We start from the raw sequence: 27,260 nt of genomic DNA, 5'->3' as shown, positions 1-27,260 counted from the left end.
ATTTTTGTTGCTACTTCATAACTGTCATTTTGCTACTATTATAAATCGGGTGACCCCTGTGAAAGGGTCGTTTGACCCCCAAAGAGGTCACAACCCACAGGTTGTGAACCACTGCTTTAGGGGATAGGATAGTCTTTGTTTACCTGTGTGGAAACCGTGTAGGGTTCCCATCCTGACCTTGTGCACCTGGTAGTGCACCGCATTACTTCCTGCTCAGGTCTTACCTGTCCATTCAGACTCCCGCCCAGTCCTGTTGTAATACAGCCACCAGAGCATCCGCTCGTTGTTGTTATTTGCTACTGAGTCGGCTCCAGCTCACGATGTGTAATTGAGTGAAATGCTGCCTGTTCCTGTGCCACTTCGATTGTTGGCATGCTTGAAGGCACTGTTGCAGCTATTGTGTCCATCCATCTCATTGAGGGTGTTCCTTGTTTGGGTTGGCCCTCTACTGTACCAAGCATGATTTACAAAGCGAGTGAGTCCAAATCTCACTGTCCTTGCTTCTAAAGAACATTCTGGTTGTATTTCTTCTACTGATTTGTTGTTGTTGCAGCCTGGTATATTTGATATTAAGGAACCCTGGTGGCATAGCAGTTACCCATTGGGCTGCGAACCACAAGGTCCGTAGTTTGCAATCACCAGTTATTCCGTGGGAGAAAGATGAGATGAGGCTTTCTATTCCAGTAAAAAAACTGCAGTCCCAGAAACCCACAGGGGCAGTGCTCTTCTGCCTAGCGGTTAGCTGTGAGGCAGAACGGACTGAATGACACCGAGTTTGTGGTCAGGACCCTTCATCAAGCCCACAGCATCAGTTCTTCTGTCTTCCATTTTTACTGCCTACCTATTGCACCACATGATGGAAAAGACCACGGTTTACATCAGAGGTGCCCTAGTTGTCACTAACATACTTACTTTTTAAAACTTCAGAGGTCCTTTGCCGTAGATTTGAGAGTTCCACTTAAGTCCCACATCCTTCATGAAGCCACTTACTATTTCTGCGTGAGCTTTCTGTTTGTTTGAGTAACGTCTGTGTGTCTGTTGTGCTAGAAGAGTAAAAATGATGAAGATCTGGCTGGCCCTTGTCTTAAAGGAGCTCACAGCCTAGAGCTAAACTGTCCGTTATGGTAGCCAGTAAACACCAGTGGAAACTTAAACTTTTAAAACTTAATTTTAAATAAAAATTTCAGGTCCTTAGTTGGAAACTGCATTTGGAATCACAGAGCATGTGCTTTGTTGCAAAAAATTCTCTTGGGCAGCATGCTGGTTAGAAGAGGAAAATGAATTGATACCCAACTGTGATAAATGTTTATTGTACAACTTGCTTTGGCACTTACTCAGATGCGACCTTGTAGTTGTATTGAACTAACTTGCACATCCTCCTAATTAGGAGCAAACTCCTTATAGCCAGAGAACCATGTGTTCTGTCATGTGCCCCGCCTTGCTTTACTCTAGAGCAGTGGTTTTCAACCTTCCTCATGCCGCAACCCTTTAATACAGTGCCTCATGTGGTGGTGACCCCCAACCATAAAATTATCTTTGCTGCTACTTCATGACTGTCATTTTGCTACTGCTATGACCCCTGTGAAAGGGTTGTTTGTCCCCCAAAGGGGTCTCGACCCACAGGTTGAGAACCGCTGCTCTAGAGCATTAGCACATCAAAGCACGCAGTGAATATCCATACGTCCGTGACATTGAATTTTCTACTTGTCATGGAAAAACTTTTCATAGATTGGCTCTTAGGGTTAGCTCAGACTTTTTATATCTTATAAGGGCCAGGGCCCTGGGGAATGCAACGAATTGATCCTTGGCTAACAGTAACGTCTGTTCTAGTTATTTTCCTTCACTGCCTGGGTGGTACAAAGACAGAGTAGGCTTTAGCTGCATGTGGGAATCACTTTGAAGAGTTTTAAAAAATATGCCGACCTCCAAAAAATGAATTAATTGGCCTAGAACGTGGCTTGGCCATTTAGAGTCTTATAACTCTCCCAATGATTCTAATGTGCAAACAAGGTTCCAGTCCACTGGCAGAAGAGATTGAACACCCAGTCCTCATCGTAGTTCCATTCTTTACAACTACAAATCAGTGTGACCCGCACACGACAGTGTTATCCTTTGTCTTACTCAGTGGTGCTCTCCCCCCCTTCTTCTAGTTTCTAACCTCAGTGATGGCGATGGTCCTTCTGACGCTGCTGATGGTCACCCTGGACCCTCCTCAGAAATTACCAGACTTGTTTCCGGTCCTGGTATGTTTTGTATCCTGCTTGCACTTCCTGTTCTTCCTGGCATATTTTAACATTATCATCATGTGGGATTCCAGAAATAGAAGAAATCAGAAGAAAATCAACTAGCTGTATGCCAAACAAAGGTGAACAGTGCCAAAAGGTTTTGTGAATTATTATGTATATGTGAAATTATCATTTTGAGAATTATGGAATAGTGAAGTCATTGTTGTCTACACAAAATAAATGTATATGCAGACCAGTGGAAGCTTTTGTTTTCTAATTATTGCTTGCCAAGGAGATTATAGTTTTGGTAATATTCACAACTATCCAAGTGGCAAAATATGAGTCTAAGTCCCAGTGTTTTACTTAAGAAGTGTACTCTCCAAATTGTCTTAAAAAACTGAAGATACAGTGAATTAACAGGAGAATTTAGCCATTTCTTTTTATAAGAAATCACCAATCTTGGTATACAAATTGAATTTTCCTTATATTTTAGAATTGAAGTAATATGTACATTAGGACAAGCTCAGTTTGTCCCATAGTTTTATCTCATGGAACTAAATTTGGGATAATCTTTTAGTCATTATGAAAGGCAATATATAAAATGATTGGAGTTTGACCAGGCCATATGTCACATACAATGTTTTTTAAAACAATGTGGATAGATTAAACTGTATTTATACATAAGGAAGCTAATTTGTATGGATGCAATGAGTTTCCCCCAGAATTTACATAGAAATTTTAAACGTAATTAGTTTGAGTGAAGTATTTTTAATTATCATGATCACTAGTTCTACATGTGAAGGACCATTCTGTTTAAGTTAAAATTGCCTTAAACGGGATTCTATCCTTCTGTTCTTTCTCGCTCTGACATAGGTCGGGGTCATCACGGCCATAGCCGTCGATCCACACCATGCTGCCTGTTCACTCGGCCCTGCGAACACTGTGTCACTCCAGATTAGCATACGCCCATTTTGACTATCTGTTATATTGGTACGAATAACGTGTTACATCCACGTCATAGCATTTCACTTGCATAAAGAGGGGTTTTACTCTGTATTTTGTGATAAAGATAAAAACCTGTACTTAAAAAAAAATACATCCCTTCCAACATTCAGCTATTAAAGCACACTGAATGGCAGTGTGCTTTAAAGCAATGTAAACCAGACAAAACTACACGCAAAAATTCTACAGATGGACAGCCACGGGCTCAAGCAAGAAGGTATACGTGTTTCAACTAGATAACCCTGATAAAAGAAGTGGGTTTGGACAAAGCCAAAATCAAGAAGTATTTGCTTCTCAAACAAAATGTGCAAAAAGACTCACAGGGCAGGTCGGCACAGAAAAGCAGCCTTGAATCGCTGCAGAATCAGCAGGAACACTGCTGTCCATGGTCACCATCGGTAATCACGGGGCCCAATGTCAGCATTTTGGCTGGCTGGTGTAGCCCTATTTTTTATCATAGCATACTTGCATTTTACACAGGATGTTGCTATACATTTTACAGATTTAGTTAATTGAACTGAGTTACACAGTAGCTTCTCTGGAAAACCAATCGTTATCTAAGTCAAGTGTCTCCCTCCTATTAGAAACTGAGAGGGATTATTTCCTAAAATATCGAAAACGTCCAGTGATGAGTTAGCATCCCAGACACAGCTGAAACATTTCTCCCAGGTAAACTCAGCATTACAGAGATGCGTTAGTATAACAGTACGTGGGTGATGCAAAAAATGGTAATGATGGGAAGCTCTCTTACTTTCTTAACTAATAAACATATCAAAAGGTTCATTTTTTTGTCTTTAGTGACAAACAAGTTAATCTAAAACAAACAACAAATAAAGTTCATATTAGAGAGATGGAGGGGCAAACAGGAACTGAGAAATGGTTTTCTTAGTTTTCCATCATCAAAAAACTTGTTTCCTTCTTAAGAGGAAGAGACTGGCTGTTCATGTATCAAAGATGAAGCATATATAAGTCATTTTCCCTTGAGGACTGAGGGAGGGGAGAAAAATACCCGATGTAGCACTCTGTCCAAGTGATAAACCACAACTGACTGAGTGAAACATTTACCAAAGCCGAAGCGGACCAAGGAAGCCCCTTTGTTCAGTGGAGAGAGAGTTAAGAGGTGGATAGGCTATAACTAAATAATAGTTGGAGGAACACAATGGTTTCAAGTCTCAATTGGTCTCTTTTTCTGTTATGTTCATTGGAACATCAGGGCCAAGAGTATCTCGCCCCTCTCCTCCACATAAACATTAGTTTTGTGTGTGGATCTTTTTGCTTTGTCCTTCATGTGGCCTCCAGGGGTGATAAAGCGAGAGTCATCTGATCTACAATGAAGAGACCTGGGAAATGATTCTTAGCAGACCCAGCTGTTCTGAAAGGCAAAAGCTTAATATATCAAGAGGTCAAACATACAGTAACTTATTTAATAGCATTAAGCACATACCTACATTCTTGGATTACACATGAAACCAATCTCTTCTTAACCCTTTATTTCCCAACTAATGCAGGTTGCTTTATACGTTTTTTGGCTGCCTGCCTAAGGTTAGCTTTCAATGCTAAAGCAATTGTTTTTGGTATAATTTAGGTAACAGTCTAATAAAGAACTGACTCATTAAGTATTGTTAATATTTATCATTTTCTACATGGTACAAAGAAAATCATGTATGAAGGCAATTAGATTTAAGTTAATTGGGTTAATTTTCAATTAAATATTTATATGAAGTCTTTAAAAATACCTAGACTTCATCTTTAGAGGTGAATCTGAAATTTTCCTAAATGAAAACTTATTTCCAACTTTAATTTTAAATTTTGTTTCAGATTTTCACATAGTACTTTTATTTCCATCTTACAATAGTTATATAAAAAATCAGAGCGAGTACTGAGGGAGTAGCATGTTCCCTTTCCCCTCACTACTTTGTGGAAACTGGCAAAATATAAACCAAAACCCCAAATTCACTACTTTGAGTTCAATACTGACTCATAATGACCCTATAGGACAGGGTAGAATTGCCCCTGGGGGGTTACAAGACTCGAACCCTTTATGGAAGTAGAAAACCTCATCTTTCTTTCAGGGAGTGGCTGGTGGTTCTGAACTGCTGACCTTGCAGTTAACAGCCTACTGCCTAACCCACGCTTATTATAGAATGTTTAAAATAATGATATATTCTGTGATTTACATAGAACATCTCCCAACTTTATCTTCTGACAGTGCACAGATGGTACAAACACCACGACAGAAATTAATGCTTCAAAGTGACTTGGTGGGGATGACATAAGAAAGTTCTTTCTTTAAATTCAGTAGTGCCTTATTGTTTGGTTTGAAAATACTTTCCGATAGGAACTGGAAACACAGGGAATCCAGGACAGATGATCCCTTCAAGACCAGTGCTGAGAGTGGCGATACCAGGAGGGTGGGGTGGAAAGGGGGAACCTTACAAGGATCTACTTATAACCTCTTCCCTGTGGGATGGACAACAGAAAAGTGGGTAAAGGGAGTGGGTAAGGTATAACAAAATAATAATTTAGAAATTATCAAGGGTTCATGAGGTAGGAGGGAGTGGGGAGGGAGGGGGGAAATGAGCTGATGCCAAGGGCTCAAGCAGAAAGCAAATGTTTTGAGAATGATGATGGCAACAAATGTACAAATGTGCTAGATACAACGGATGGATGTATGGATTGTGATAAGAGTGTGAGCCCCCAATAAAATGATGTAAAAAAAAAAAAAGAAAAAATAATTTCCTATTTCAATGTTCTACTGAAATTCCATGGTAATATTTTGAAAAAGCAGTGGAATTTTAAAACTTGGTGAATATTTTCTCTAACAAGTCTAGGAAAAAGTAGAAAGAATATAATTAAAAACTCAAACCTTAGAGGCTGGTATACAACAAACTGGTTAACAAATATTTAAAAGAAAAAAAATCTGCAAATTAATTAGCAGCTGGGGCTTTAAATGTGGAAACCTGGAACCTAATTCCACTCACTGTTAGATTTAGTCTGAGTTTCAGGAAGAGACATAGCTTTACCAAACAAACCATTTTCAAAAATGCTTTATTAAGTTCATCCACAAATTACGCACATAAACACGTACGCAATACAGAATATAAGTCAAGATCCTCCTGTACATGGTGACTTACATTAAAGGGTCAAGAAGAAATGTATTATTTACATTGAGATTATCTATCGCTGTGTGTAGAAAGTTTAAATTAGCTGCAAGAAATTTTATCTAGACATGCACCTGCCAACTGCTATGATCTGGTATGTACTGGGTAGATTAATTGCCAACATTTCTTTGGTTCCTTTAAATATGGTCAGGCAAATGCAGAAGTTGGTGCTCACAGTGAGTGCCTTTCTTCTAAATGCCTGTGGAATAGAGAAAAATGATTATTAAACTAGGAAGACTTAAGTCCAAATTAACATGCAGCTATTACCTGACTAAAGAGCCCTGAATAAAGAAATTATATAAACGTCCATTTGCTATGTTACGAGCTTCCTAGGTTAGTTAGATACCGGTAACCTCTCGTTTGCTTATTTTTAAGCCTTTGCAAGATTCACCTTTACAAATAACTCATATGGTGACACTCACAAAACATTCTTCAGGTTATGTGAAGATGGATCCAGAAGGAGCTACTTCTGAGAGTTTAAAAACTCCAACCTAAGTGAAAATATCAAATCTGCATGCCTTTTGTCTATAAGCCTAAAAAGACCCTTTAGCAAGTGTTGCCTGCGACGGGTGCCCCCAAACAGAAAAGACAAAGCATTGACTATGACAGATTCCTATTCTGAATGTGTTCCTCTGAGGCCTCCTAGTGGTGGTAGAGGATCTGGGCCCGTTGCCACGGAGTGCACTCCTGCTGGGTGATCACCCTACAGGAGAGGACAGTGGTCTCGGGTGGCTAAGCTGGAATCTGTGTGGGAGCACAGTTCTGCCACATCTTTCTCAAACCCAGTGGCTGCTGGGTTTGGTCAGCAATTGAGCGCTTTATCCACTATACTAAACTCAGAAACCAAACTCACTGCCATCGAGTTGATGCTGACTCACAGCCGCCACCTTCTAGGACAGGGTAGAACTGCCCCTATGGGCTTTTATTTCAGTAACTTTACCAGAGTGGAAAGCCCTGTCTTTCTCCCACCCTTTATACACACGAGGGTCCTAATAAGACAGCAACCATTGGTGACAATTGGCACACATGGACCGTTCGCTTCTGAGATACCCCCCCTTCCTTGCTTACAGCAGCAGCTTTAGATAACAATGCCTGTGGGCCTCCTCCTCCTCTCTTTGTGAGACCACGTGCATTCCTCGTCCTGGTCTCGAAGAACAAATGTTAACTCTGGCCAAGTCTTGGTTTCGTCTGGGCTGCATTCTTTTAAGCACAGAAGAGTTCACTTAAGGAAACTTGGTGGTGCACTGTTTAAACACTTGGCTGCTAACCAAAATGTTAGCAGTTCAAACCAGACGGCTGCTCGGTGGGAGAAAAGACCTGGAGATCTGTTCTCATAAAGAGTACAGCGGGACACCCAGGACTTAAGGTGGCGTCTGTCGTACCCTTGAAGGAGAAGCGCCTCCTGGATATCAAGACCGGGGAGCTGCCCAGCTGGGAGCTGATACGGGAATTCACCCTGTCGGACAGCTTATGATCGGTATTACAATAAGTACATTAACATGAGGAAGAGGAGCGTCGCTGGTGTGCCCATGGTGGTTTTCAGCTACTGCCTCTCTTCTAAGTGGCTCAAACGGGAGCAATTAGGGAGCACTACTGAGAAACCTGGTTCGAGGGTGCTGCCTGCTTTCCTGGCCTGGTGGCTTGCCCTTTCCCCCTCCCTCTGAGGACGAGCCCTTCCCACCCTGAGAATGTGTGTCCAATAAAAAATAACAGGTTAAAAAAAAAAGGACAGCCTAGGAACTACGCTATCAAACCAGTTCTACCCTGTCCCACAGGGTCACTGTGAGTTGAATCAATTCAATGGCCTGCAACAACAGGGCTACCTGACATCCTTCAGAATTACTGACACATGCCTATCAGAACTAAGGATGACACAGTGAGGGGTGACTCTGCTTTTCTAAAGTTACTATGTCATAATCTCATAAAAAAATATCAGTCCCATTTTATAATCAAGGCTTAGGGGAACTAAGTGCCTTGTTTAATGTCACACAGCTGAATGGGCCTGAAGGGTGGTACTGGATCCCTAACTTAAATCTCCTTCTCTTTTATAATGCCAAGACCTGCAGAGTATGGCTACTAACAGACGTGTGTTGAAAAGGATTCTGAGATGAAACAGGGTTGAGCAAAAAAGCAATACTTTGATCAATGTGCTGCATGCCATAACACAAAAGTAGAATGTTGTAACCGGTTTTGTTTTTGTCATGCTGCTTCTTGAGAAGAACATCCTCTGCTGTACATGTGTATCTGAATTGCAATTCAGGTACAGATGTATAGGAGCCCTGGTGGTGTGCGGGTTTTGTATTTGGTTGCTAACCACAAGGTCAGCAGTTCGAGAGAGAGCTGCTCCAAGAGGCAAAGAAGAGGCTTCCTGCTCCTGTAAAAATTCCCAGCTTTAGAAGCCACAAGGGAAGTTCCGCTCTCCGGTAGAATAGCTGTCAGTCTGAAGTGACCTGAGAGCATTGAGTTTGGATACAGTTCATGGGCAGATTGACAGCATTCATTCTTTGTATAGCAACAGTATTATTCGAACACATTAAACATTTTTGTTGGATTTTTGTTGCTGCTGTTAGATGGTTGTTAGAACCAACCATCAAGTTGGTTCTGATTCACAGTAACCCCATGTTACAACAGAGCCAGAGTCCTGTGCCATTCTTACAATTGTTTTCATGTTTGAGTCGATGGCTGCAGCGACTGTCAATCCATTTCACCCAAGGGCTGCTTCTTTTTCATTGCCTCTCTACTTTAACAAGCAGGTCCTTCTCCAGGGACTAGCTTCCCCAGATAACATGTCCAAAGTATGAGACAAAGTCTTACCATCCTTGACTCGAAGGAGCATTCTGGCTGTACTTCTTCCAAGACAGATGTTTGTTCTTTTGGCGGTCCGTGGCACTTTCAACAGTCTTTCCCAGCACCATAATTCAAATGCATTGCTGCTCCTTTGGTTTCCTCATTCAATGTTCAACTTTCACACGCACATGAGGAGATTGAAAATACCATGGCTTGGGCCAGGCGTACCTTAGTCCTCAAAGTAACATCTGCTTTTCAAGGCTGTGTGCAGCAGATTTACCTAATGCAATGTGTTATTTGATGATGATGATCAATGCTTCCATGAGTATTGATTGTGGATCCAAGTGAGATGAAATCCTCGAGAACAATTTTGTCTCCATGTAGCATGTTACCTATTGGTCCAGTTGAGAGCATTCTGATCTTCTGTACACTGAACTGTAATCCATACTGAAGCCTGTAGCCCTTGATCTTTATCACCAAGTGCTTCAAGTCCTCCTCACTCTCAGCAAACAAGGTGGTATCAACTGCATATGGCAGGTTGTTAATAAGCCTTCCTCCAATCCTGATGCTGGTCTTCTTCAGATCGGTCTGCTTCTGTGGTTCAGCATGCAGACTGAATAAGTATGGTGACAGCATGTAACCCTGACATACATCTTTCCTGATTTTAAACCAGGAAGAATTCCCTTGTTTAGTTCGCACAATTGCCTCTTGACCCATGTACAGGTTCCACAGGAGCACAATGAAATATTCTAGAATTGTTACTTCCCTAAGATTCACTCACCCATCTCTGCCTCCCCCCCACCCCAATGTTGTTCCCTGCCTCTCCTCTTTTACACAATCCCTATTTAAAATAGCAACTTTCTAGAAAAAGTACAAAGTTCTCATTGTGGATGGTTATTTTTCAGAAATTATGCAGAGTTGAATAATTAGAGCTGATTTTAAAAATCATAAACCCTTCAACAATTACCTACTCACCACAACTTGGGATTATCTATGTTGTGAATGTCATTAACACTGCTCAATTTTGATTTGGCTTTTACAGTTTTTATACTCTCTTCAGTCTAAGAGGAGGGCACTTCTTTTTAATTCTTCCTCTATCCACACCCAAGTGAAGAGCGACAAATCTGGCCAAAGCTTAGGACATCCATCAGTTGCCACTTCACTAGTAGTATTACAGGCCACAACTCCGATATAACTTTTCTAAAACCATTTTGTTTCCCTTTCATTGTTTACTACTTGCAAAATCATTGGGCCATTGAGCTTAATTCTGTGTGCCAGGGAGATGAGAGCAGTCCAGTCTACTTCTTTGCCTTGCAAGTAGGCAGGTCATTGGTCTTCACAGATTATAAGTACATGGACTTGGTTTGTTTCAAAGACCCAGCTTTCTCCTTATGTGTAGGAGTGTACCTACGGCACAAGGTTTCCATTCATGATGGGAGAGTAGAGGTCCCATTTCTGTCTAGGGCAGAGTATACATGAGTTACCCCAGCTCCTACCAGGGGTTCTGCCACATTGAAGGCTATCAATTTTTACAATAATCAGTAATACACTAATAATCACTAGTACTTTGATTCTCATTGGAATAATGATCTCTGTACTACTGGCCCGAAACCTAGAAAAAAAATGCGGATGTGAACTTTCATGGCTGATCATAGCCTGCCGTGTTATTTTTCATGCATACGAGTTGCATAATAGCAATCTTGTATTTTCAGGGAGACTGTTGTCTGTGCTATGGAATTGGTTCTGACTCACAGTGACCCCACGTAGCAGAAAGAAGCACCATTCTTCACAAACGTTTCTGTTTGAGCCCATGGCTGCAGTCACTGTCGGTGCAGCTGATGGAGGTCGTTCCCTTCTTTGCCGACCCCTACTTTACCAAGCGTGATGTCTTCTCCAGGAACGACAGCTCCTGACAACATGTCCAAAGTACACAAGGCGACCATGTCAAGAGGCTGGCATTATGTAGTTATTTGTTCATAGTAAGCCTCGTACTTCTGTTAACCAAGTGATTTATCTGTATGGCTTAGATAAAGCCCCTCAGACTTTTGCCACCCTGTGAAATGCATACACATGCATTTTCTCCCCATTCCCTCTCCTGATGAGAAGTTCAAGGTACATATGATGAGGTTTCACTTTAGCACTCGGTGATCTCTGAGTCGCTGTCCACTTTACTTGCTGTCTTAGGCTAACATTGCTCCAGGAAGGCTTCACCCTGTAAAGGCTTGTGCGGTGGCTTCCCTCCACTGAACAATGAGTACTGGTCTGTGAGGGCGGGCAGGAGCTGGTGTGCGGATAGGGAAGTTGGCCACAGTAATCTCAGGAACTCTCTCATGGGTTTCTAGGGTTGGGACATGGAGAGTCTAACACCCTCATCTTACCTGGTGGGCAGCGATGACAGATATATAAAAGGAGAGCAATGGGGTGGCCAGTGGAGGAGGAGAGGGACCTGGGAAGCTAGTGCACGGTGGGTTATAAGCAGCTTCTGAAGGAGGGGTACATTTTGACAACTGATAATGGGAGAAAGCCATGCCAGGCTGACGAGGCAAGAGCAGAGACAAGGAGTTGGGAAAGGCATTCTGGAGTGACCAAGGTATAAGAGGGAGGAAGTGGGATGCAATCTGTCGTCAGATCAGGGGTGGGGGGGGAGTTGGGGTGGGGGGTGTAGGGGGGTTACTGAATTTCAGACTACATTTGGATTTTATCACGTGATGGAGTGCTAACTTCAATGGCGCTGATTTGTCAACAACTCTGCCTATGTGAGTAAGAGAACAACGAGCAGGTTACCACAGGGACGATGATCATCCGCTGAATGATGAGGAAGGACTCAACCAGTGGAGAGTGGATGGCTACTGTGTAGTGGGAAAGAACATGGGCTCTCGGCGTTGGGGGAGGGAAAGAGAACCACATTTATGGAGGGTTTAACAGGGTACTGCTGATTTCATTTGTTGAGATGGGCAGTTTATCTATATACAGTGTGCTTCTTAAAAAACACAAACCAAACCAAACCCAGATTCCTTACCCCCTGGACCTAAATATTGGTCTGAGTGTTTTAAAAAAAGGCAGAAAAGGAACCTGAAATGGATGTGGAATCTTTAGTGACAGAGAAGCTCATTTCACACATAAGAGGAAGAGAACACGGGCTCGGGCAGCAGACTACTCGGGTTCGTAGCCAGGTTCACTGAGGCCTGCTGCTGCTTACCTTTGGGAGCCTCAGCCCCTTTTCACCTATGCAATCAGACAGCTGCTACCTCTACCTCATATGAACTGACGGGCAGATTAAATGGGATACGTGGAGCACGCGTGTTGGCCATCTTAAGATTATATTTATCTGTGCAACAAAATAGAGATTTTAATTCATGAAAGTGGCACAATTTTCTATATGAAGATACTTTGCAAATATTTTAAGTACTGCTAATTTATTAGGAAGCTTTATTTCCAAACTTGGTTTTCAGGATCGAGTGTAACTTTAATTTTGCTTTAGATTTTCCCGAGACAGCAGACACTATCTGATTAGCTTCTAGGAATCTTAATATTGATTTCACTGAATATAGGCTAATATAATACTCTTTGGTAGTGGAAACTTTTAACCACAGGTATAAGAAATATTAATATTATACGATGAATGCGCATCTTAAAATTAAAAACCAAAACCCAGAAACCTTCAATGCCATTGAGTTGCTCCCACCTCATAGTGACCCTCCAGGACAAAGCAGAACTGTCCCTTTGAGTTTCCAAAGCTGTCCCTCTCTAGAGAGTAGGCAGCCTCATCTTTCTCACGTGGAGAGGCTGGCGGGTTCAAAGTACTGACCTTGGGGTTAGCAGCTCAATATTCCAGGGCTCCATTTTACAAAAAGCTATTTATAAACTTTGTTTTCACTTTTTGGGGGGTAAATCTATAGGAACTGTGTTGAAGGAAAGATACAATTATTTATCAATTAATTAGGGAATGTACTAAACTGATAAATAAAACATCAATTTAGCACATTTATAAATTTAAGACTTACTGTGTCTTGTTCAACCATATGGGTACTATAGAAGTTACGGTCCACCCGCCAGAATCAAGTCAGTCATTTTACTCAAGGTGCTCAATAAGGGCCCTCTTTATCTCCAGTTAAGACAGGGCTTCAAAACGTTTGTGAGAAAACGGCATCCACCTATGTAGCCACTGGCACTTTTTTTTTTTATTAAAAAAATTTCCCCAAATGTTTGGTTATTAACGTTGTTGTAGACTGTCTATGTTACAGAATTTACCAGTTGTCCTTTATTCTTGGGTACTGCTCAGTGCTCTTGTTGACCTCGGCCACATTGTGCCCACCCCCTCGAGTATGTGCTGCCTCAGTCTTCAGCAGAATCAACACAGAAATAAGTGTCCAGTCAGTGCCCCTCCCATCCCTGCTAACCATCAACGAGTGCTACTTCCTAAAAGTGGTATCACAGTGGCCCTTTGGTGGTTAACTTATTTCAGTCAGCATAATATCTTCCAGTTCTATTATAAGGTGCTTTGCAGACTCATCATTATTTCTTATCATTTGGTGTTCTTCAATCACACGCTACCTCAGTGATTAGACAGATCCTGTCAAAGAGCCCTAGAATTTATGAGAAGAGATCGACTTTCAACTAAAGTCTACAGCTCCTGTCCCTAGTTCCTCTGTGGGAAAACATGCCAAACCGGAGAATGTAAATAAAACGTCCACCTGAACACAACACGGGACTTCCACCAGGCTCGACCTAGTCCGAATGGGAACAGCACCTCGCTCGCTGCAGGCTGGCTCTCAGGAACTCATAGCTGTCACGGTGACGGAGTCCTGCATAAAGAAAGAAAAAGTTTCTTTTTCCCCACCCAGAATACAGAGCAGAGTAACTTGTCACACTGAATCACAATTACTATAAAAACCCGAAATGGAATGGTTTATTTTGCATTACAAATTGCAGCTTTACATTCTCATCCTACTATTTTGCCTAATTTCTATTTCAATACATATATTTTTACATTTAGTATGAAAACTGTCAAGAGATGTATTATGATGTAGCTTCCTGCCATTATTAGTATGCTATTGGGGCTTATTAGATGAGGTAAGTAAAAATGTATTGCTACAAAAATCATAGAAACCTTTATTGCGCAAATATATCACAAGCTCCCTTAGGAGGGTACTTAAGCTAAGCACATAGCTGAGAGAACTAGTCTGCAGCCATTCACCGATTACAGAGAAGTCTAAGTAAGAGTTCAACACTTTTGGCTTGGAAGAAGCCCTGCATGTATATACACTGGAACCCTAGAAGCACCGTCTCTGAACGACTGGCTTTTGTGGTGCATCCCTTCCTCCCGAGAGCGGGTGGCTGTCTTCTCATCGACATGTCGCCAGCGTGGGAACACGGCCTAGACGACACAGGTAGTCCATAAAGATGAACAAATAAACACACGTAGTATGTGTAAGGTGACAGGGATTGTAAACAATTTATAAACATTGTATAAACATTGTAAACTACTTAGACAACCCTTTAAAAACTTCTCGTAGTGGTCATGTTTTCATTGATGAGCTCATTCAATGAACATGCATTGTGGACCTCTATCCTCGGAACTAGGCTACAACAGAGATGGGGAAGGCTTTGACTTCCACAGAGACGCTCAGAAAGAGCTCTGTGAATAGACAATTACAACAACACTGGAACACTACGGGAGCCCTGGTGGCACAGGGGTTAAAGCTCAGATGCTAATTGAAAAGTGGGCAATTCAACCCCACTAGCTGCTCCTTGGGGAAAATATGTGGTAGTCTGCTCTGTAAATATACACAACCCTGGAAACGCTCTGGGGCAGTTCTAAGATCACAGAGTTGGAACTGCTTGGGGGTGGGGTGGATGAAGTTATAAATGGTACACTTCAACATTTATAAACATCCCAAGTACGGGGGTGCCTAGAAGATGAAACTATGTAGCTCTGTCTAAGAGCCGGCCACCACTGTCCAGGGCGCCTGTGCCTCGCTGTGGTGCTCCTGCAGAAGCTGCCGCCGCTTCTCACATCCTCCCGGTGCAGGCCTCCCGTGAAGACAGGCCAGGGAGCAAGGCCCTGTGATCTACTGGAAACTGGCCCTTGAAAGGCTTAGAGATCACAGAACACTGCCCAACTGTCCTGCGTTGTACACGACACCAGAAAGGGCCAACCGCTAGAGCACGGCCTCATGCTTAGTGAAGGAGAGGCCAGGGAGGGCGAGCGAGACCCCAGGAGCACATGCCAGTGATTTTAAGGATGCCCTAGGACTGGACAACTTTTGTTCAGTTCCTAAGGTTGCCAGGGGAGAGCCAACTCCAGGAGCTCTCCCTGTAGGAGAGCACTGGGCAGCTTACAGAGGATGTGACATTGAAGGCTGACCTTCAAGGACCAGCAGGAGTTTGCTCCAGGAGAAAGAGGACTCTGGAGCGAGGAGAAAGCACTAGCGTGGCTGGAGTTCTCAATGGGGGATGCCTGGGAGCTGAGGCCTATGGCGTGCACTATTGAATAATAACGACCATCTACCTGAGGTTAAGGAAGAGGAGAAATCACTTGATATTCACTTATTAAAAGTCTTTATGATATAAGTACTTATGAGATTATAAATATCTGCTTTATCATTATATATGTGTTTAAATTATACAAACCACTTACTTACAGAATGTACTTAATCCCTTGGTGAGGTGGGTGCTTTCTGACTATTTTAAAAGTTAAAATGGGGGAAGAAATGCTCACTTGTCAGGTGACAGAAAACCAATTGCTCTGAAATTTGCCAGAATGATTTTTCTCGGCTTCCAGAATAGTTAGTCTTCAGTCTATTCCTTACTGTCTTTTCATAGTATTTTTATTTAATGAAACCTATTAAGACTACCATACAAATCTCTTTACTTATGCTTTTATCTTTTAACTGATCAATTTTTATATTGCTGACATCCCTTCTTTGCCATTTGCTCATTTAAAAATTCATAGTATGTGAGATATGTCTCTGGAGAAAATGTCTATAAAATTTGCTACAGCTGGCAAATGTGTATGAGTCAGTGATAGCACATGACTAAATGCTTCACAGAAAATAAAATTTGTTTCTGTAGTAAGCAGAACTGTTTAAATGTTATTTATTTTTATGTTTCAAAGAAAATATATTGTGAAGTGCTGCATTGATTTAATACGCAACAATGTCTGTGTACACGCTGTAGAAGGAAAATTTATGAAACCTTTGCACAACTCCTTTAATTGAATTTTCCAAATCTCTCACCACACACAAATAATCAATATCTTCTGCAGAGAAAACCAGTCAGAATTATTACAGTCTTTCTTTTCAATTTTGTTGTCATCAGCACATACAGAGCACCTGGATATTTGTAATGTCTGATACAAGTTATTTACACCTCCTTAGCACATAATTGCTAGTGAGTTCAAATCTGCCGTCCTAAATTGTTTAGTGATTATGTAAAAGGTAAAAATTATACTTCCAGTAAGGCATACAAAAAATTAAATCGTAGGAGAAGTTATTGAAAAGGCACAAAAAATCATATCATTGTAAAGGAGGGTGAGTGCAGAGTGGAGACTCAAAGCCCATCAGTAGGCAACTGGACACCCCCTTACTGAAGGGTTGTGGGGAGGAGATGAGCCAGTTAGGGTGCACGGTAGTAACGATGAAACATATAACTTTCCTCTAGTTCTTGAATGCTTCCCCCCCCTTCCCCGCCACTATCATGATCCCAATTCTACCTTACAAATCTGGCTAGACCAGAGGATGTATATTGGTACAGATAGCAACTGGAAACACAGGGAATCCAGGACAGATGACCCCTTCAGGACCAGTGGTAAGAGTGGCGATGCCTGGAGGGTGGAGGGAATGTGGGGTGGAAAGAGGGAACCGATTACAAGCATCTACGTAAAGCCTCCTCCCTGGAGGATGGACGGCAGAGAAGAGGGGTGGGAGTCGGGGGAGACGTTGGGCAGTGTAACATATGACAAAACAATAATAATTTATGAATTATGAAGGGTTCATGAGGGAGGGAGAGGGGGAGGGAGGGGTAAAAATGAGGACCTGATACTAAGGGCTCAAGTAGAAGGCAAATGTTTTGAGAATGATGGCAACAAATGTACATATGTGCTTGACACAATGGATGTATGTAAGGATTGTGATAAGAATTGTATGAGCCCCCAATAAAATGATTAAAAAGAAAAAACAAAAGGCATTGGAATGTAAGAAACCAGTTTGTTTTCCTCAGGTCCTAGACAAATCTCAGGAAAGCACTGGAGTGTCAAAACATATCCCCCTGAATGGTGATGGACAGATAGTGTAAAGCAGGAGCATTAGCACCAGCATCAGAGGGAAAGGCCTGCCCACAGACAGCACGCACAGCAACCCAGTCCTAACCCAGCGCTGTGTGTTACTGTATATTTGTGTCACCCAAATTAAGTAACCCGAGTATTTAATCTCCAGGTAGGCCTAGAATGTTTAAGCATAAGTGGCGGGGTGGGAGTGGGGGAGATTTTTGTTGTTTCTCCTCAAACTCATCGCGTCTAAACTTTGAACCTCGGTGTTTTTAAACTGGAACTGTTTGAAAAAAGATATTGCTTAATGTTAAGATATAACAGAAAAAAATAATAAAAAGGGTAGTCATCTCCTGGGAGTAAAATTATTTAGCCAGAATGATGAATCCTTTTTTCTAAGACCGAGTGGGGAAAAGAACAATTTATTTCTAAGTTTACCAAATCCTTCAGTGGGTGCTTAGAACGAAAAGGCAATACCAAACTCTTTCACAGCCTGAACAACAGAAGTTTACAATGTCTGAGGATTTGATATCTTCAAAATCCTACACCCAAGATGAATGTTACAACGTAGGAACACAGTAAGCTAACTAAACAGAAAACAAGAACATTACAGTTTGTGCTTCTTGTTTAAGGCCAGAGCTGGAGATTCTGAAATATTTTCTATTACAAACAGCTGAAACAATCAACTTTGGGGAACAATGTAAAGTTCAGATGGTTACATTTTCATTTAAAATATGCATACTGCAACCTACACAATTATTCTCGAAACAGATAAAATGTGTTTTGGACTGAAGCTAAGTGTTTAGATTTCATATCTTGGCTACCATTCTACAATTTGCTTACATTCTTTTTGAAAACATTTTGTTTACTGAAAGTCCTAATTCTAGACAGACAATGATGGTATTTTTAAAAATCTCTGGGGAAAAAAATGAAAGAACTGGGCACCCTATAAAGCCACCTATTGACTAAGGAATATTTGTATGAAGTTGTTTTAAGTTGAACTTGGTTACGTAAAGTAAATAAATGTCATGCTTTACCATGTGATGGAAGTATGACATTCCATCTGTGTCAGCCCATTGAATGGTCATATGTTTTAAATCTTCAGCATAACAAATTAAAAATAATTATGAAAATTCACATCCAAATCTCACAATAAAAGAAGCTTTCATTTTGTTATTTTTCCTATTAGTCATAAAGCCAATATTATTAGGAAAGTGAAGTTAGGCTTACTTCCTAAGTAACTGAAGCAAGAAAGAAGCCTTCTTTTGTTTAAGAAGTTCATAGTTACTGAGTAGATATCAACTTTTTCATATATTCTCTCAAGGCATTCCTTGATTTACAAAGTCAGTTTTTTCTGGAGAAAAAAAAGAAAAGAAAAAGGAAATCTCAGTGTGCTTCACAGTGCAGTGGATTACTGAACACATGGCCCTGAAGCCACGCCTTTGTTGTTCTCACCAAGTGACTTCTGTGCCCCTGGGGGGTCTGGGCAGCATGGTGAGGAAAGAGACACTGATGGGACTGGATGATTCTCGTGACTGCCATCCTGTGGGCCTAAAATGAGCCATCTCAGAAGCATGGTGGGGATCGCCCTACCAGCAAGACAGAAGAGCCAGGTGTGAAGCGTGCCCTTCGGACCTGAAGATCCCGAGACAATGACTCAGGAGACAGCTTTGACACCGGAGTGGCTGCGCAGAGGAACAGCAAGCAGTAAAACCAGGAGCCAGGGCATGGGTCAGAGCCATGGGCTTCCCAGCCCTTAAAGCAAGGAAAGCTAAGTGCCTTTGGGGAGGAGGGAGGCTGGCTTTTTGAGCAGGGTGCCTTTGGCCATTTAACTGGGGGAGCTGGGTTCTTGCTAACCCATGGAGCTGGAGCTTAAGGCCTTCAGGTTGAGGATTATAGCACAGTCATGCTGTTTGGACATTTTTTAGCAGCTCTAAAAGAACTCTGTAACGTTGGCTGGGCAGAGGCCAGACCAAAGGGCTGAAGGCCACAGTGAGGCCTGCCTTTGGGCACAGCAAGGAAGAAACTGTCTTGACTAAACAATTGTATCCTGAGCATTCCTCACCTGAATTGTTACCTGTTAACTTCCCTAGTAAACTGCATAATCATTGGTATCCTCTATGAGTTGTGTGGCCCTTGCAATGAATTTTCAGACCCCGCTGAACAGTAGAGTGCCGTGGGACTGACAGTGTGTGTGAGAATGGGGTTAAGAAGGATGGAGGTTGGAGGTAGCCCCGACACCTGCATGTGGCAATCAGCCTTGGGCACTGAAGGCGGTAAGATTTGGCCCCTAACCTGTTTTTTTCACGTACCTTTTCATAGGATTGTTCATGGTTTAAATTTCCTCTCATAAGTTAGATAAAGCATTCAGAGTGTGTGCTAGATGCTTATTTATTTAAAACATCAGAGTATTACTTTTACAAACATAATCATCTTCCTGTACATTACTACAAGTGATTTTAAGCTAAAGAAACAAGCAATGAAAAAAAAGTAAAACCCAACAGAATACAAGGACCAATTTGATGGGATGATGACACTACAGATAGTGGAATTCTCTTGGCATTATTATCAATTTGATAAGAATCTAAGGGTGTTCTACTTTGACAATTCAAGAATTTGTTTATTCTAATGTTCATAATTACTAAAATGAAACAAATGCAATACCTATAACAGGGCTAATTTTTATTTTATATAATTTCTAAGCTCATGGAGATTAAAAACATTCTTACTTTAAACAATTCTTAGTAACAGCACAGTTAGTGAAGAGCACATCAACAAAAGTGCCTTGTGCAAAGCCACGGGTTGGATGGGCGCGCCGGGAAAGGCAGCTGTGAAGCAAGCTAGTTTGAAAAAACTAGCAAAGGGTGTCTTAGCACAAATGACTGTTGACTTTAAGAAATGCCACCATGTTTTCCAGCAAATGATGTGCTAAATCGCTTTGGTTTCCCCAACAGCATCATAATATGTTGTCATAAAAAATGAGCACAGCACACTTCTGAAAATATCTCACAAGAGGAAGGAGAGTTTGGCAAAACAGCAAGCTTTCAATTTGCATAAAAATATGGCTTATGGCTCAAACTCAAAGTACAAAGAAAATAAGCTTCAATCTGTTTTTCATATAATACTAATCTTCAAAAATTAGTTGTAAAAGTTAATGAAGATTTTAATACCTTGAGGAATATAAAGAACTAATGTAGCTCTTGCTTAGATACAGAAACTGAAGATGACTGATGTTTATCTATCGCCTACACACGATAGTATTTACAATACTATAGAAATACAGGATTAAAACATCAAGACGCGAGGCTACGCTTGCTCTCCATCTCCATCTAAGTCTATCCTTGTGAAGGTCATCGTTTCCTCTCGGACCCTTCCTGAAGAAGTCTGTGCTCTGATTTCTAACATGTCAAAGGGGCAGTTTTGGCATCCTGGAAGGACACACACTGAGTTCCTTTTCAATGTTCTTTTTAACACTGGAAACAAAAAGAAGTCTTAAGGGGCAAGATCATGGAGGTAGAGTAGATAATGGGGTAAGGGTTCCCAAGGAAAGTCTAGGACAGGCCTTGCTACCCAGGAAGAAAGACTAGGAGAGTTGTAGTGGGATGCAAAGAAATTCCTGGTCCAATTTGAAACAATGCAGTTTTCCAGGTAAAACTGCTTTAGTACACTTCCATGGCCATCCTGTGCCCTTTGGAAAAAATTCTACAAAGAGTACTGCCCTCTCTGCTTTGAACTGAACTGGCCCTCAGGGTGCTACTGTCCTGATTGGACCTGTTTTTTAAGGCACCCTAACAAGACTATGATACGTGTATCACCGAGAGAACTACTGATCACAGAGACCCACTTGAACATGCTTTGTTTGAAATAAATCTGGGCAGGTGGGCAATAGAACTACAGGAGTAATACTTTTAGACTTACTCTCCTATATGTTAACTCAGTTTTCCTTCCAGTAAAATAAATAATCAGTGCTTATTAGAAAAAAATTAAAACATGATTTAGTGTTACAATCTCCACTATGCATAACACAATTTAAATCTTCCACACGTCGTAAAGGGCAAGTCAGTTTTAATGCCTAAAACATTACAAAATTGTCTTGAAGTTGATCATACATACATATAAAAAGAATTGGTACATGGTGGATAACTTAAAAAAGATGACAAAATTACACTTTATAGGGGGAAAAAGTGTTTCAACAGAAAGATTATAGTTTCAATGTCTTCTTTAATTTTGGATGAATACTATTAGAATTTGTTTACACTAATTATCAGCCATGACGATTCACGTATTTGCTTTATAGTTTTTCTCATTTCTTGGAAGTGGGCAAAAGCCAACTATGTAAAAGCCCAATTCTAATTATTGTGTTATGAGGTGCTGTCGACTTGGTTCCAACTCATAACTCTAATTAGTTCTAGGAAATTACAAATTACAGAAAAGATATTGGTGTAGAAATATATAAAGGAAATACTTCTTTGACTTGGAAAATAGTAAACATCTCAATTTCCCATTATGATCCTTCAAGACATGTCAAATTAAGAGAAGTTGAACCACTGAAACCCAGTTGCATATTTTATCTAAATTAAATAGTCAACGAAGTAAATGAAAAGTTTCCATGCCCTTTCTAAGAAGTGGTCCTTTAATGTTTTTAAATTTGGGGCATCACAGAGGATGTTAGCTGCTCAACTGAAGCAGCTGCTACCATGACCCACTTGGTTTCTGTCACGACCAGTGGGAATCCCAGCACTTTCCACTGCAAACTCTTTACTGGCTTTTCAATGGTTCTAAACCCAGTCTAGCATGCTATGTTAATTGAACCAGTTCCAGGTATGCCTTGTGTTTCAATAGGAGTGGCTTCCAGAAGTAGCAACACTGAATTGTGAAAGCACTAGTTTTCTAGGTCAGGCAGGTCTGTAGTTGGAATTCCTGCTCTGTCAATTACTAAAGCAGTGTTTGGGGAAAATTACTTTGCCTCCTTGTCTGAGAATAGGTATCTTGCCATGTTACTGTATCTACGGATACTAGCATTGGGAACATAATTACTGATACTCAATAAATGAGAGCCATTGATAATAAATAGTAGCAGGTAATATTATCCAGTGCAAAGCCTAACTCTGTAGAGATTATTAAATGGTATCCACACCAGTATGTTCACTCTGAAGTTGGTCCAAAGGTTTCAGTATTTTACAGTCCATGATTATTTTGCTTACTGAGGTGTGGAGAGATTCATATATATGTCCTATGGGAGCTTAAAAAATGAAAATGAGAACATATTTCTATCACTGAGATGTGAAAAGAAAATCTCCTTAATGGACACTAGACTCATTTTCTTTTATAACTAAAAATTGAAAGAGTAAAAAAATATATACAATTACTAAAGACAATCTGATATAATTAGTAAAGATGAATGAATGTCTCTTCTCCAGCACACTAGTTAGAAGGTAACTTTTTATTCTTTGTGTAATCTTCTAATGCATCATTTAAAAACTGTGCTATACTATAGTATTATTGCACCAAATTATATTCTCAAAAGATAATTTTTAATAAAAAGATGAAATTGTAAACGGAATGTTGTATATTAGGGGACATTAAGAAAGCCCACTTTATCAGGGAAGTTGGTCTCATCAGACTTGTTCTTTGGCTAAACACAATGTAAGGGTTTTCAGATGAGACTCATGGCCCTTTCAAAGAACACACTAACCGGGAATCATGGATCAGGTTGAATGAGTGCAGGAGGAGAACGGGCCTCCTTCCATAACTGAAGCACAGGCCCTTACCTTTTTGAGGAAGTCCTGCACGCTGCTGCTCAAACAGCTTTTGTTCTGTTGCCTTTGTCACTAAAAGAACAAAATAACCCATAGAATAATTCCTCGTTAATCGGAAGAAACAACTTCATGGAAAAAAATTCATTGTAATATTTATATATTTTATTTTTAAAATGAGTACTACATAAAAAAAAATCAACTGCTAATTGTCAAGGTATATTCCTTTCAGATTCAAGAACTGTCCCTAAAACACCAGTCTGTTCCAAGGTGATATGTTACTATTTACGGTAAATGAAATAGTAGTGTTTCTAACCCAAGTCCAGTACTAGTATGTAAAAGAAGTCTTCAGTTTAAATTTGAGAGAAGCGAATAGTTTAATAGCGAAAACCAATAGGAAACACTCATCAATTTTTCTTACTTAGCTCTTTGGTTTTCTGCATTTCTCTTTGTAAGAAACACGATGCACAGGATATACCAATGAGGCTTTCAAGTTCTTTCCTGCTTTCCAGAGCCTAAAAGAAAGTCATTTTAAATGAATTAAGTTTACATATATAAAATAACTGAGATTTTAGAGCAGTGGTTCTAAACCTTCCTAATGCCACGACCCTTTAATACAGTTCCTCACGTTGTGGTGACCCCCCTTCCAGCTATAAAATTATTTTCGCTGCTACTTCATGACTGTAATTTTGCTACTGTTATGAGTTGTAATGTAAATAACTGATATGCAGGAGGTATTTTCATGGTTACAAATTGAAAATAATTAAAGCACAGTGATTAATCGCAAAAACAATGTTTTCACAAAAATCACAAAAACAATTATATATTGTGAAATATTTATTTCTAGTTCCAAATAAATGAAATTTTTTCTTGAAGCTTGGTGTAGCATAGGTAACAGTCTTTATGCCGGGTACTCGTATGTGGGCATATCTGCATGTGAGTGGACCAACCTGAAGACCGGTGGAGGAGTGGTGTCTCGGTTCCTAAGACCATCGGAAATATGTGTTTCCCAGTGGTCTTTGGTGACCCCTCTGAAAGGGTTGTTCAACCCCCAAAGGGGTTGAGACCCACACAGGTTGAGAACCTCTGCTATAGAGAATAAAATACGATAAATGGTTTCCTTCACTTAAAACTTAAATGTTAGGAAATCAATTTTCCTGGTCAACACTTAAAACCCTAAAATCTTAGGTAAAAATAACTTATGGTGAACTAAGAAAACTGAACCTATGTTACAAATTTACTCTTGAATATGCAATGCCAGATAGTACTAACCTATTATGGTTAAGTAACATTCATATATAAAAAGTCCCATGAAAAGTAATTTTAAACTGGAAAACTTTTCTGCAAAAACCTTCCTGAACTAGAGGCTCACTTTGAGGCTTCTAACTTATTCTTCCAAAGAATATATGAAAAATTTGAAGTATAAAGTTACGTGAAAAAGAAACAAAAGTCAAGGGAGAGGAGTCAAGATGGCATTCAGAATTGGGAGTGGGCATGCAGACCCCACCAGGGCACACCAAACCAGGAGGGCAACGTAATCACGTGGAGGAATGCATGAAAAGATTGGGCTACAGGGCTGGCCCAACCAGAGCCAAACTGACCACTCCCTGCCCCTAGAAGTATGTGTGACAGAGAACAACCCTAAACCTTCAAGTGGGGGAAAGGAGCCAACTTACCATGCCCACACAGAAGCAAACCAAGAAGGAAAAAGAAAGGGGCAGTCGGCCTAGACTCCATATTGGCACACCAACCCCAGAGAATGATGCCCCTTCAAGGAGCTGCTAAGGTATAGAGAGGGCTGTGGAACTACCAAGAACTCAAGACATGTCCTCTAACGAGCGTACAGCAACAGAGGACAATAATTGGACACACAGAGGGGATATAATGTGGCCTGAATCCCCCGCAGCAGGATAAACCAAGAAGGGAGCATACCAGATCAGCGATTGGAGCAAAGCCAATCCACACAACCCCTAAAGAGCCCCCCAAACAGACTCAGGCTAGGAGGGGCAGCCCCTGGAACTCTCCCAGGACCAGGAGGGAAAGACTCATAAGGGTCAACGGACAGACCAGGAACTGTGTTTGGTTTTTTTTGTTTTTCTTCTTTTTCCTCTCCTTTTCTTTTTTCAACCTTTTGTTTTCTTATTGTTTGGCTTAGGACACTGTTGTTTGCCTACTTATCTAAGACAGACATGGGAAGCAAGCTCTTGGAGAAAGCAATGGGGCCAAAGGCCCTGAGGGGTCTTGGGGGAAGAAGCTGGGTGGGGGTGGGGGTGTGTGGAGGAGTGGGGTGAACAAACCATGCCATAGACAGGGGAACAACCAGGGAATTAAAACCAACATCTAGGAGGTTGTAGAGATCCTATGGGTATTAGAGCAACAGCAGTCTAGCTGAGAGAAAGTACTAAGAGGTGGAAGAAGGGGGAATGTGACGGTGGGGCAGGAGGAGGCAAAAGGAAACAGAGGAAGGCTCTAGAAAGCAAAGCTGTATATAGATAGAGGTATTAACAGAGGTATATACTTATGTAAATACATTAAGCCATAAAAATAGAGGTATTGGCCTATGTACATATACAGTGAACCCTCGTTTATTGCGGTTAATCGGTTCTAGACCCTACCGTGATAAATGAAATTCCGCGAAGTAGGATTCCTTATTTGTCAATCAAATATTTTCGTAGTTAGAGCATAGAGGACACGAAAAAACACCCTTTAGTCACCATTACACTCGTATTACCCAATTTATTAAACGAAAAAGGGAAAATACAGTAAAACATTTTGGACGTTACAATTATCATTTATTATTTATTATATTATTTATGGCATCACGCGTGTACAGTATGAGCCAATCAGTGGCAGTAATGACAGAGCATGCGCTGTTACGCAAAAACCACGATAGAGTGAAGCCAAGGAAGTCGAAGCGCGAAGTGGCGAGGGTTCACTGTATTTATAAGGCAATACTCAGAGGCTGAGGATGGGCCTTGGGCCTCAGCTCTTACCCTCCCTCAATACAAGAACAGTTTGTTCTAATAAAATGGCATTTGTAAATAGCACTTGTGATGCTCACCACCACCAGCTTCCCCCCCTCCCCCCCCCACACACACATGATCGCTGAAGACAACATGGGTGCATAAGCAGATGTGGTGAAGACAGAGGACGGTGCCCGGTGATTAAAAGATACAGCGTCTGGGGTCTTAAAGGCTTGAAGTTACAAGTGGCCATCCAACAGCGAAGCAACAAGCCCACATGGAGGAAGCACACCAGCCGGTGTGACCATGAGGTGTCATCAGGACTGGGTAACAGGCACCAGAAGATTCATAACCAACAACAAACAAACAAAACGAGTTGGTGAGAATGAGGGGGGTTGGAGCGGAGACCCAAAGGTCATCCTTAGACAATGGAACATCCCCCTCACAGAGGGGTCACAGAGAGGGAATGAGTCAATCAGGGTGCAGTAGAGCACCAATGGATCATGCAATACACCTCTGGTTCCTCGAGGCTTCCTCACCCCCTACTATCATGACCCCAGTGCTGCTTCCCACTCTGGACTGGACCAGGGCATGTACATAAGTAAAGGCAAGAGAAAAAGCTCACAGCACATGGAACCCAGGAACAGGAATAGTGATATCAAATGGGTAGGAGGAGATGGGGAGAGGTAGGGAGGAAGGGGGTACCAATCGCAATGAATGGCACATAACCACCTCCACCCCCCTCCAGGGGAAAGAACAACAGAAACCAGAGGGAAAGGGAGACAGCGGTCAGTGTGAGATATGGAAACAATAACAATCTATAATCTATCAAGGGGTCACTGGGGGAGGGCTCATCCCAAGGACTCAATAGAAATAAATGTCTAGGAAAGTACAACAGCAATATATGTACTAATATGCATGACACCATAGATTTATGGATTATAATAAGAGTTGTAAGAGCCCTCAATAAAATGATCTTACCCAGTGCTCCAAGGTGTGAAGACAACATGCCGGCGCAGAGTAGGGAATCAGTGGAGAGGGCTAAGGGGCTGGTCCCAGCCCCAAATACTAAGTGGATGCCTGCCCCTCCCCTGAGAAGA

The 27,260-nt window shown here is 41.3% G+C and overlaps 2 protein-coding genes across 3 annotated transcripts in view; one reads left to right on the top strand and one right to left on the bottom strand.

The window, feature by feature from the left end:
• Nucleotides 1–2,481, top strand: part of ALG6 (ALG6 alpha-1,3-glucosyltransferase) — a 66,588-nt gene extending 64,107 nt beyond the window's left edge. Inside the window, exon 15 of the mRNA XM_045292198.1 lies at nt 2,151–2,481. Within this exon, the coding sequence (XP_045148133.1) occupies nt 2,151–2,348 (198 nt within the window). The 3' untranslated portion in view covers nt 2,349–2,481. The remainder of the gene's footprint in view (nt 1–2,150) is intronic.
• A 3,777-nt stretch (nt 2,482–6,258) lies between these two features.
• Nucleotides 6,259–27,260, bottom strand: part of LOC101640242 (integrin subunit beta 3 binding protein) — a 67,051-nt gene continuing 46,049 nt past the window's right edge. Inside the window, exons 6-10 of one of the 2 annotated variants that reach the window (XR_006680244.1) lie at nt 23,619–23,712; nt 23,213–23,272; nt 13,870–13,980; nt 12,375–12,503; nt 6,259–6,587 (exon numbers count right to left, since the gene is read on the bottom strand). Coding sequence is in view for 1 of the 2 variants with exons in the window: in XM_045292166.1 (XP_045148101.1) it covers nt 13,904–13,980; nt 23,213–23,272; nt 23,619–23,712 (231 nt within the window). In the remaining variant the exon portion in view is untranslated. The remainder of the gene's footprint in view (nt 6,588–12,374; nt 12,504–13,869; nt 13,981–23,212; nt 23,273–23,618; nt 23,713–27,260) is intronic. The other variant, XM_045292166.1, reaches the window with a different exon arrangement.

Source organism: Echinops telfairi, unplaced genomic scaffold (genome assembly GCF_000313985.2).
Source record: "Echinops telfairi isolate 266 unplaced genomic scaffold, ASM31398v2 ScPeMD7_443;HRSCAF=831, whole genome shotgun sequence".
Classification (NCBI taxonomy): Eukaryota; Metazoa; Chordata; class Mammalia; order Afrosoricida; family Tenrecidae; genus Echinops; species Echinops telfairi.
This window is presented reverse-complemented; position numbering and strand designations above follow the sequence as displayed.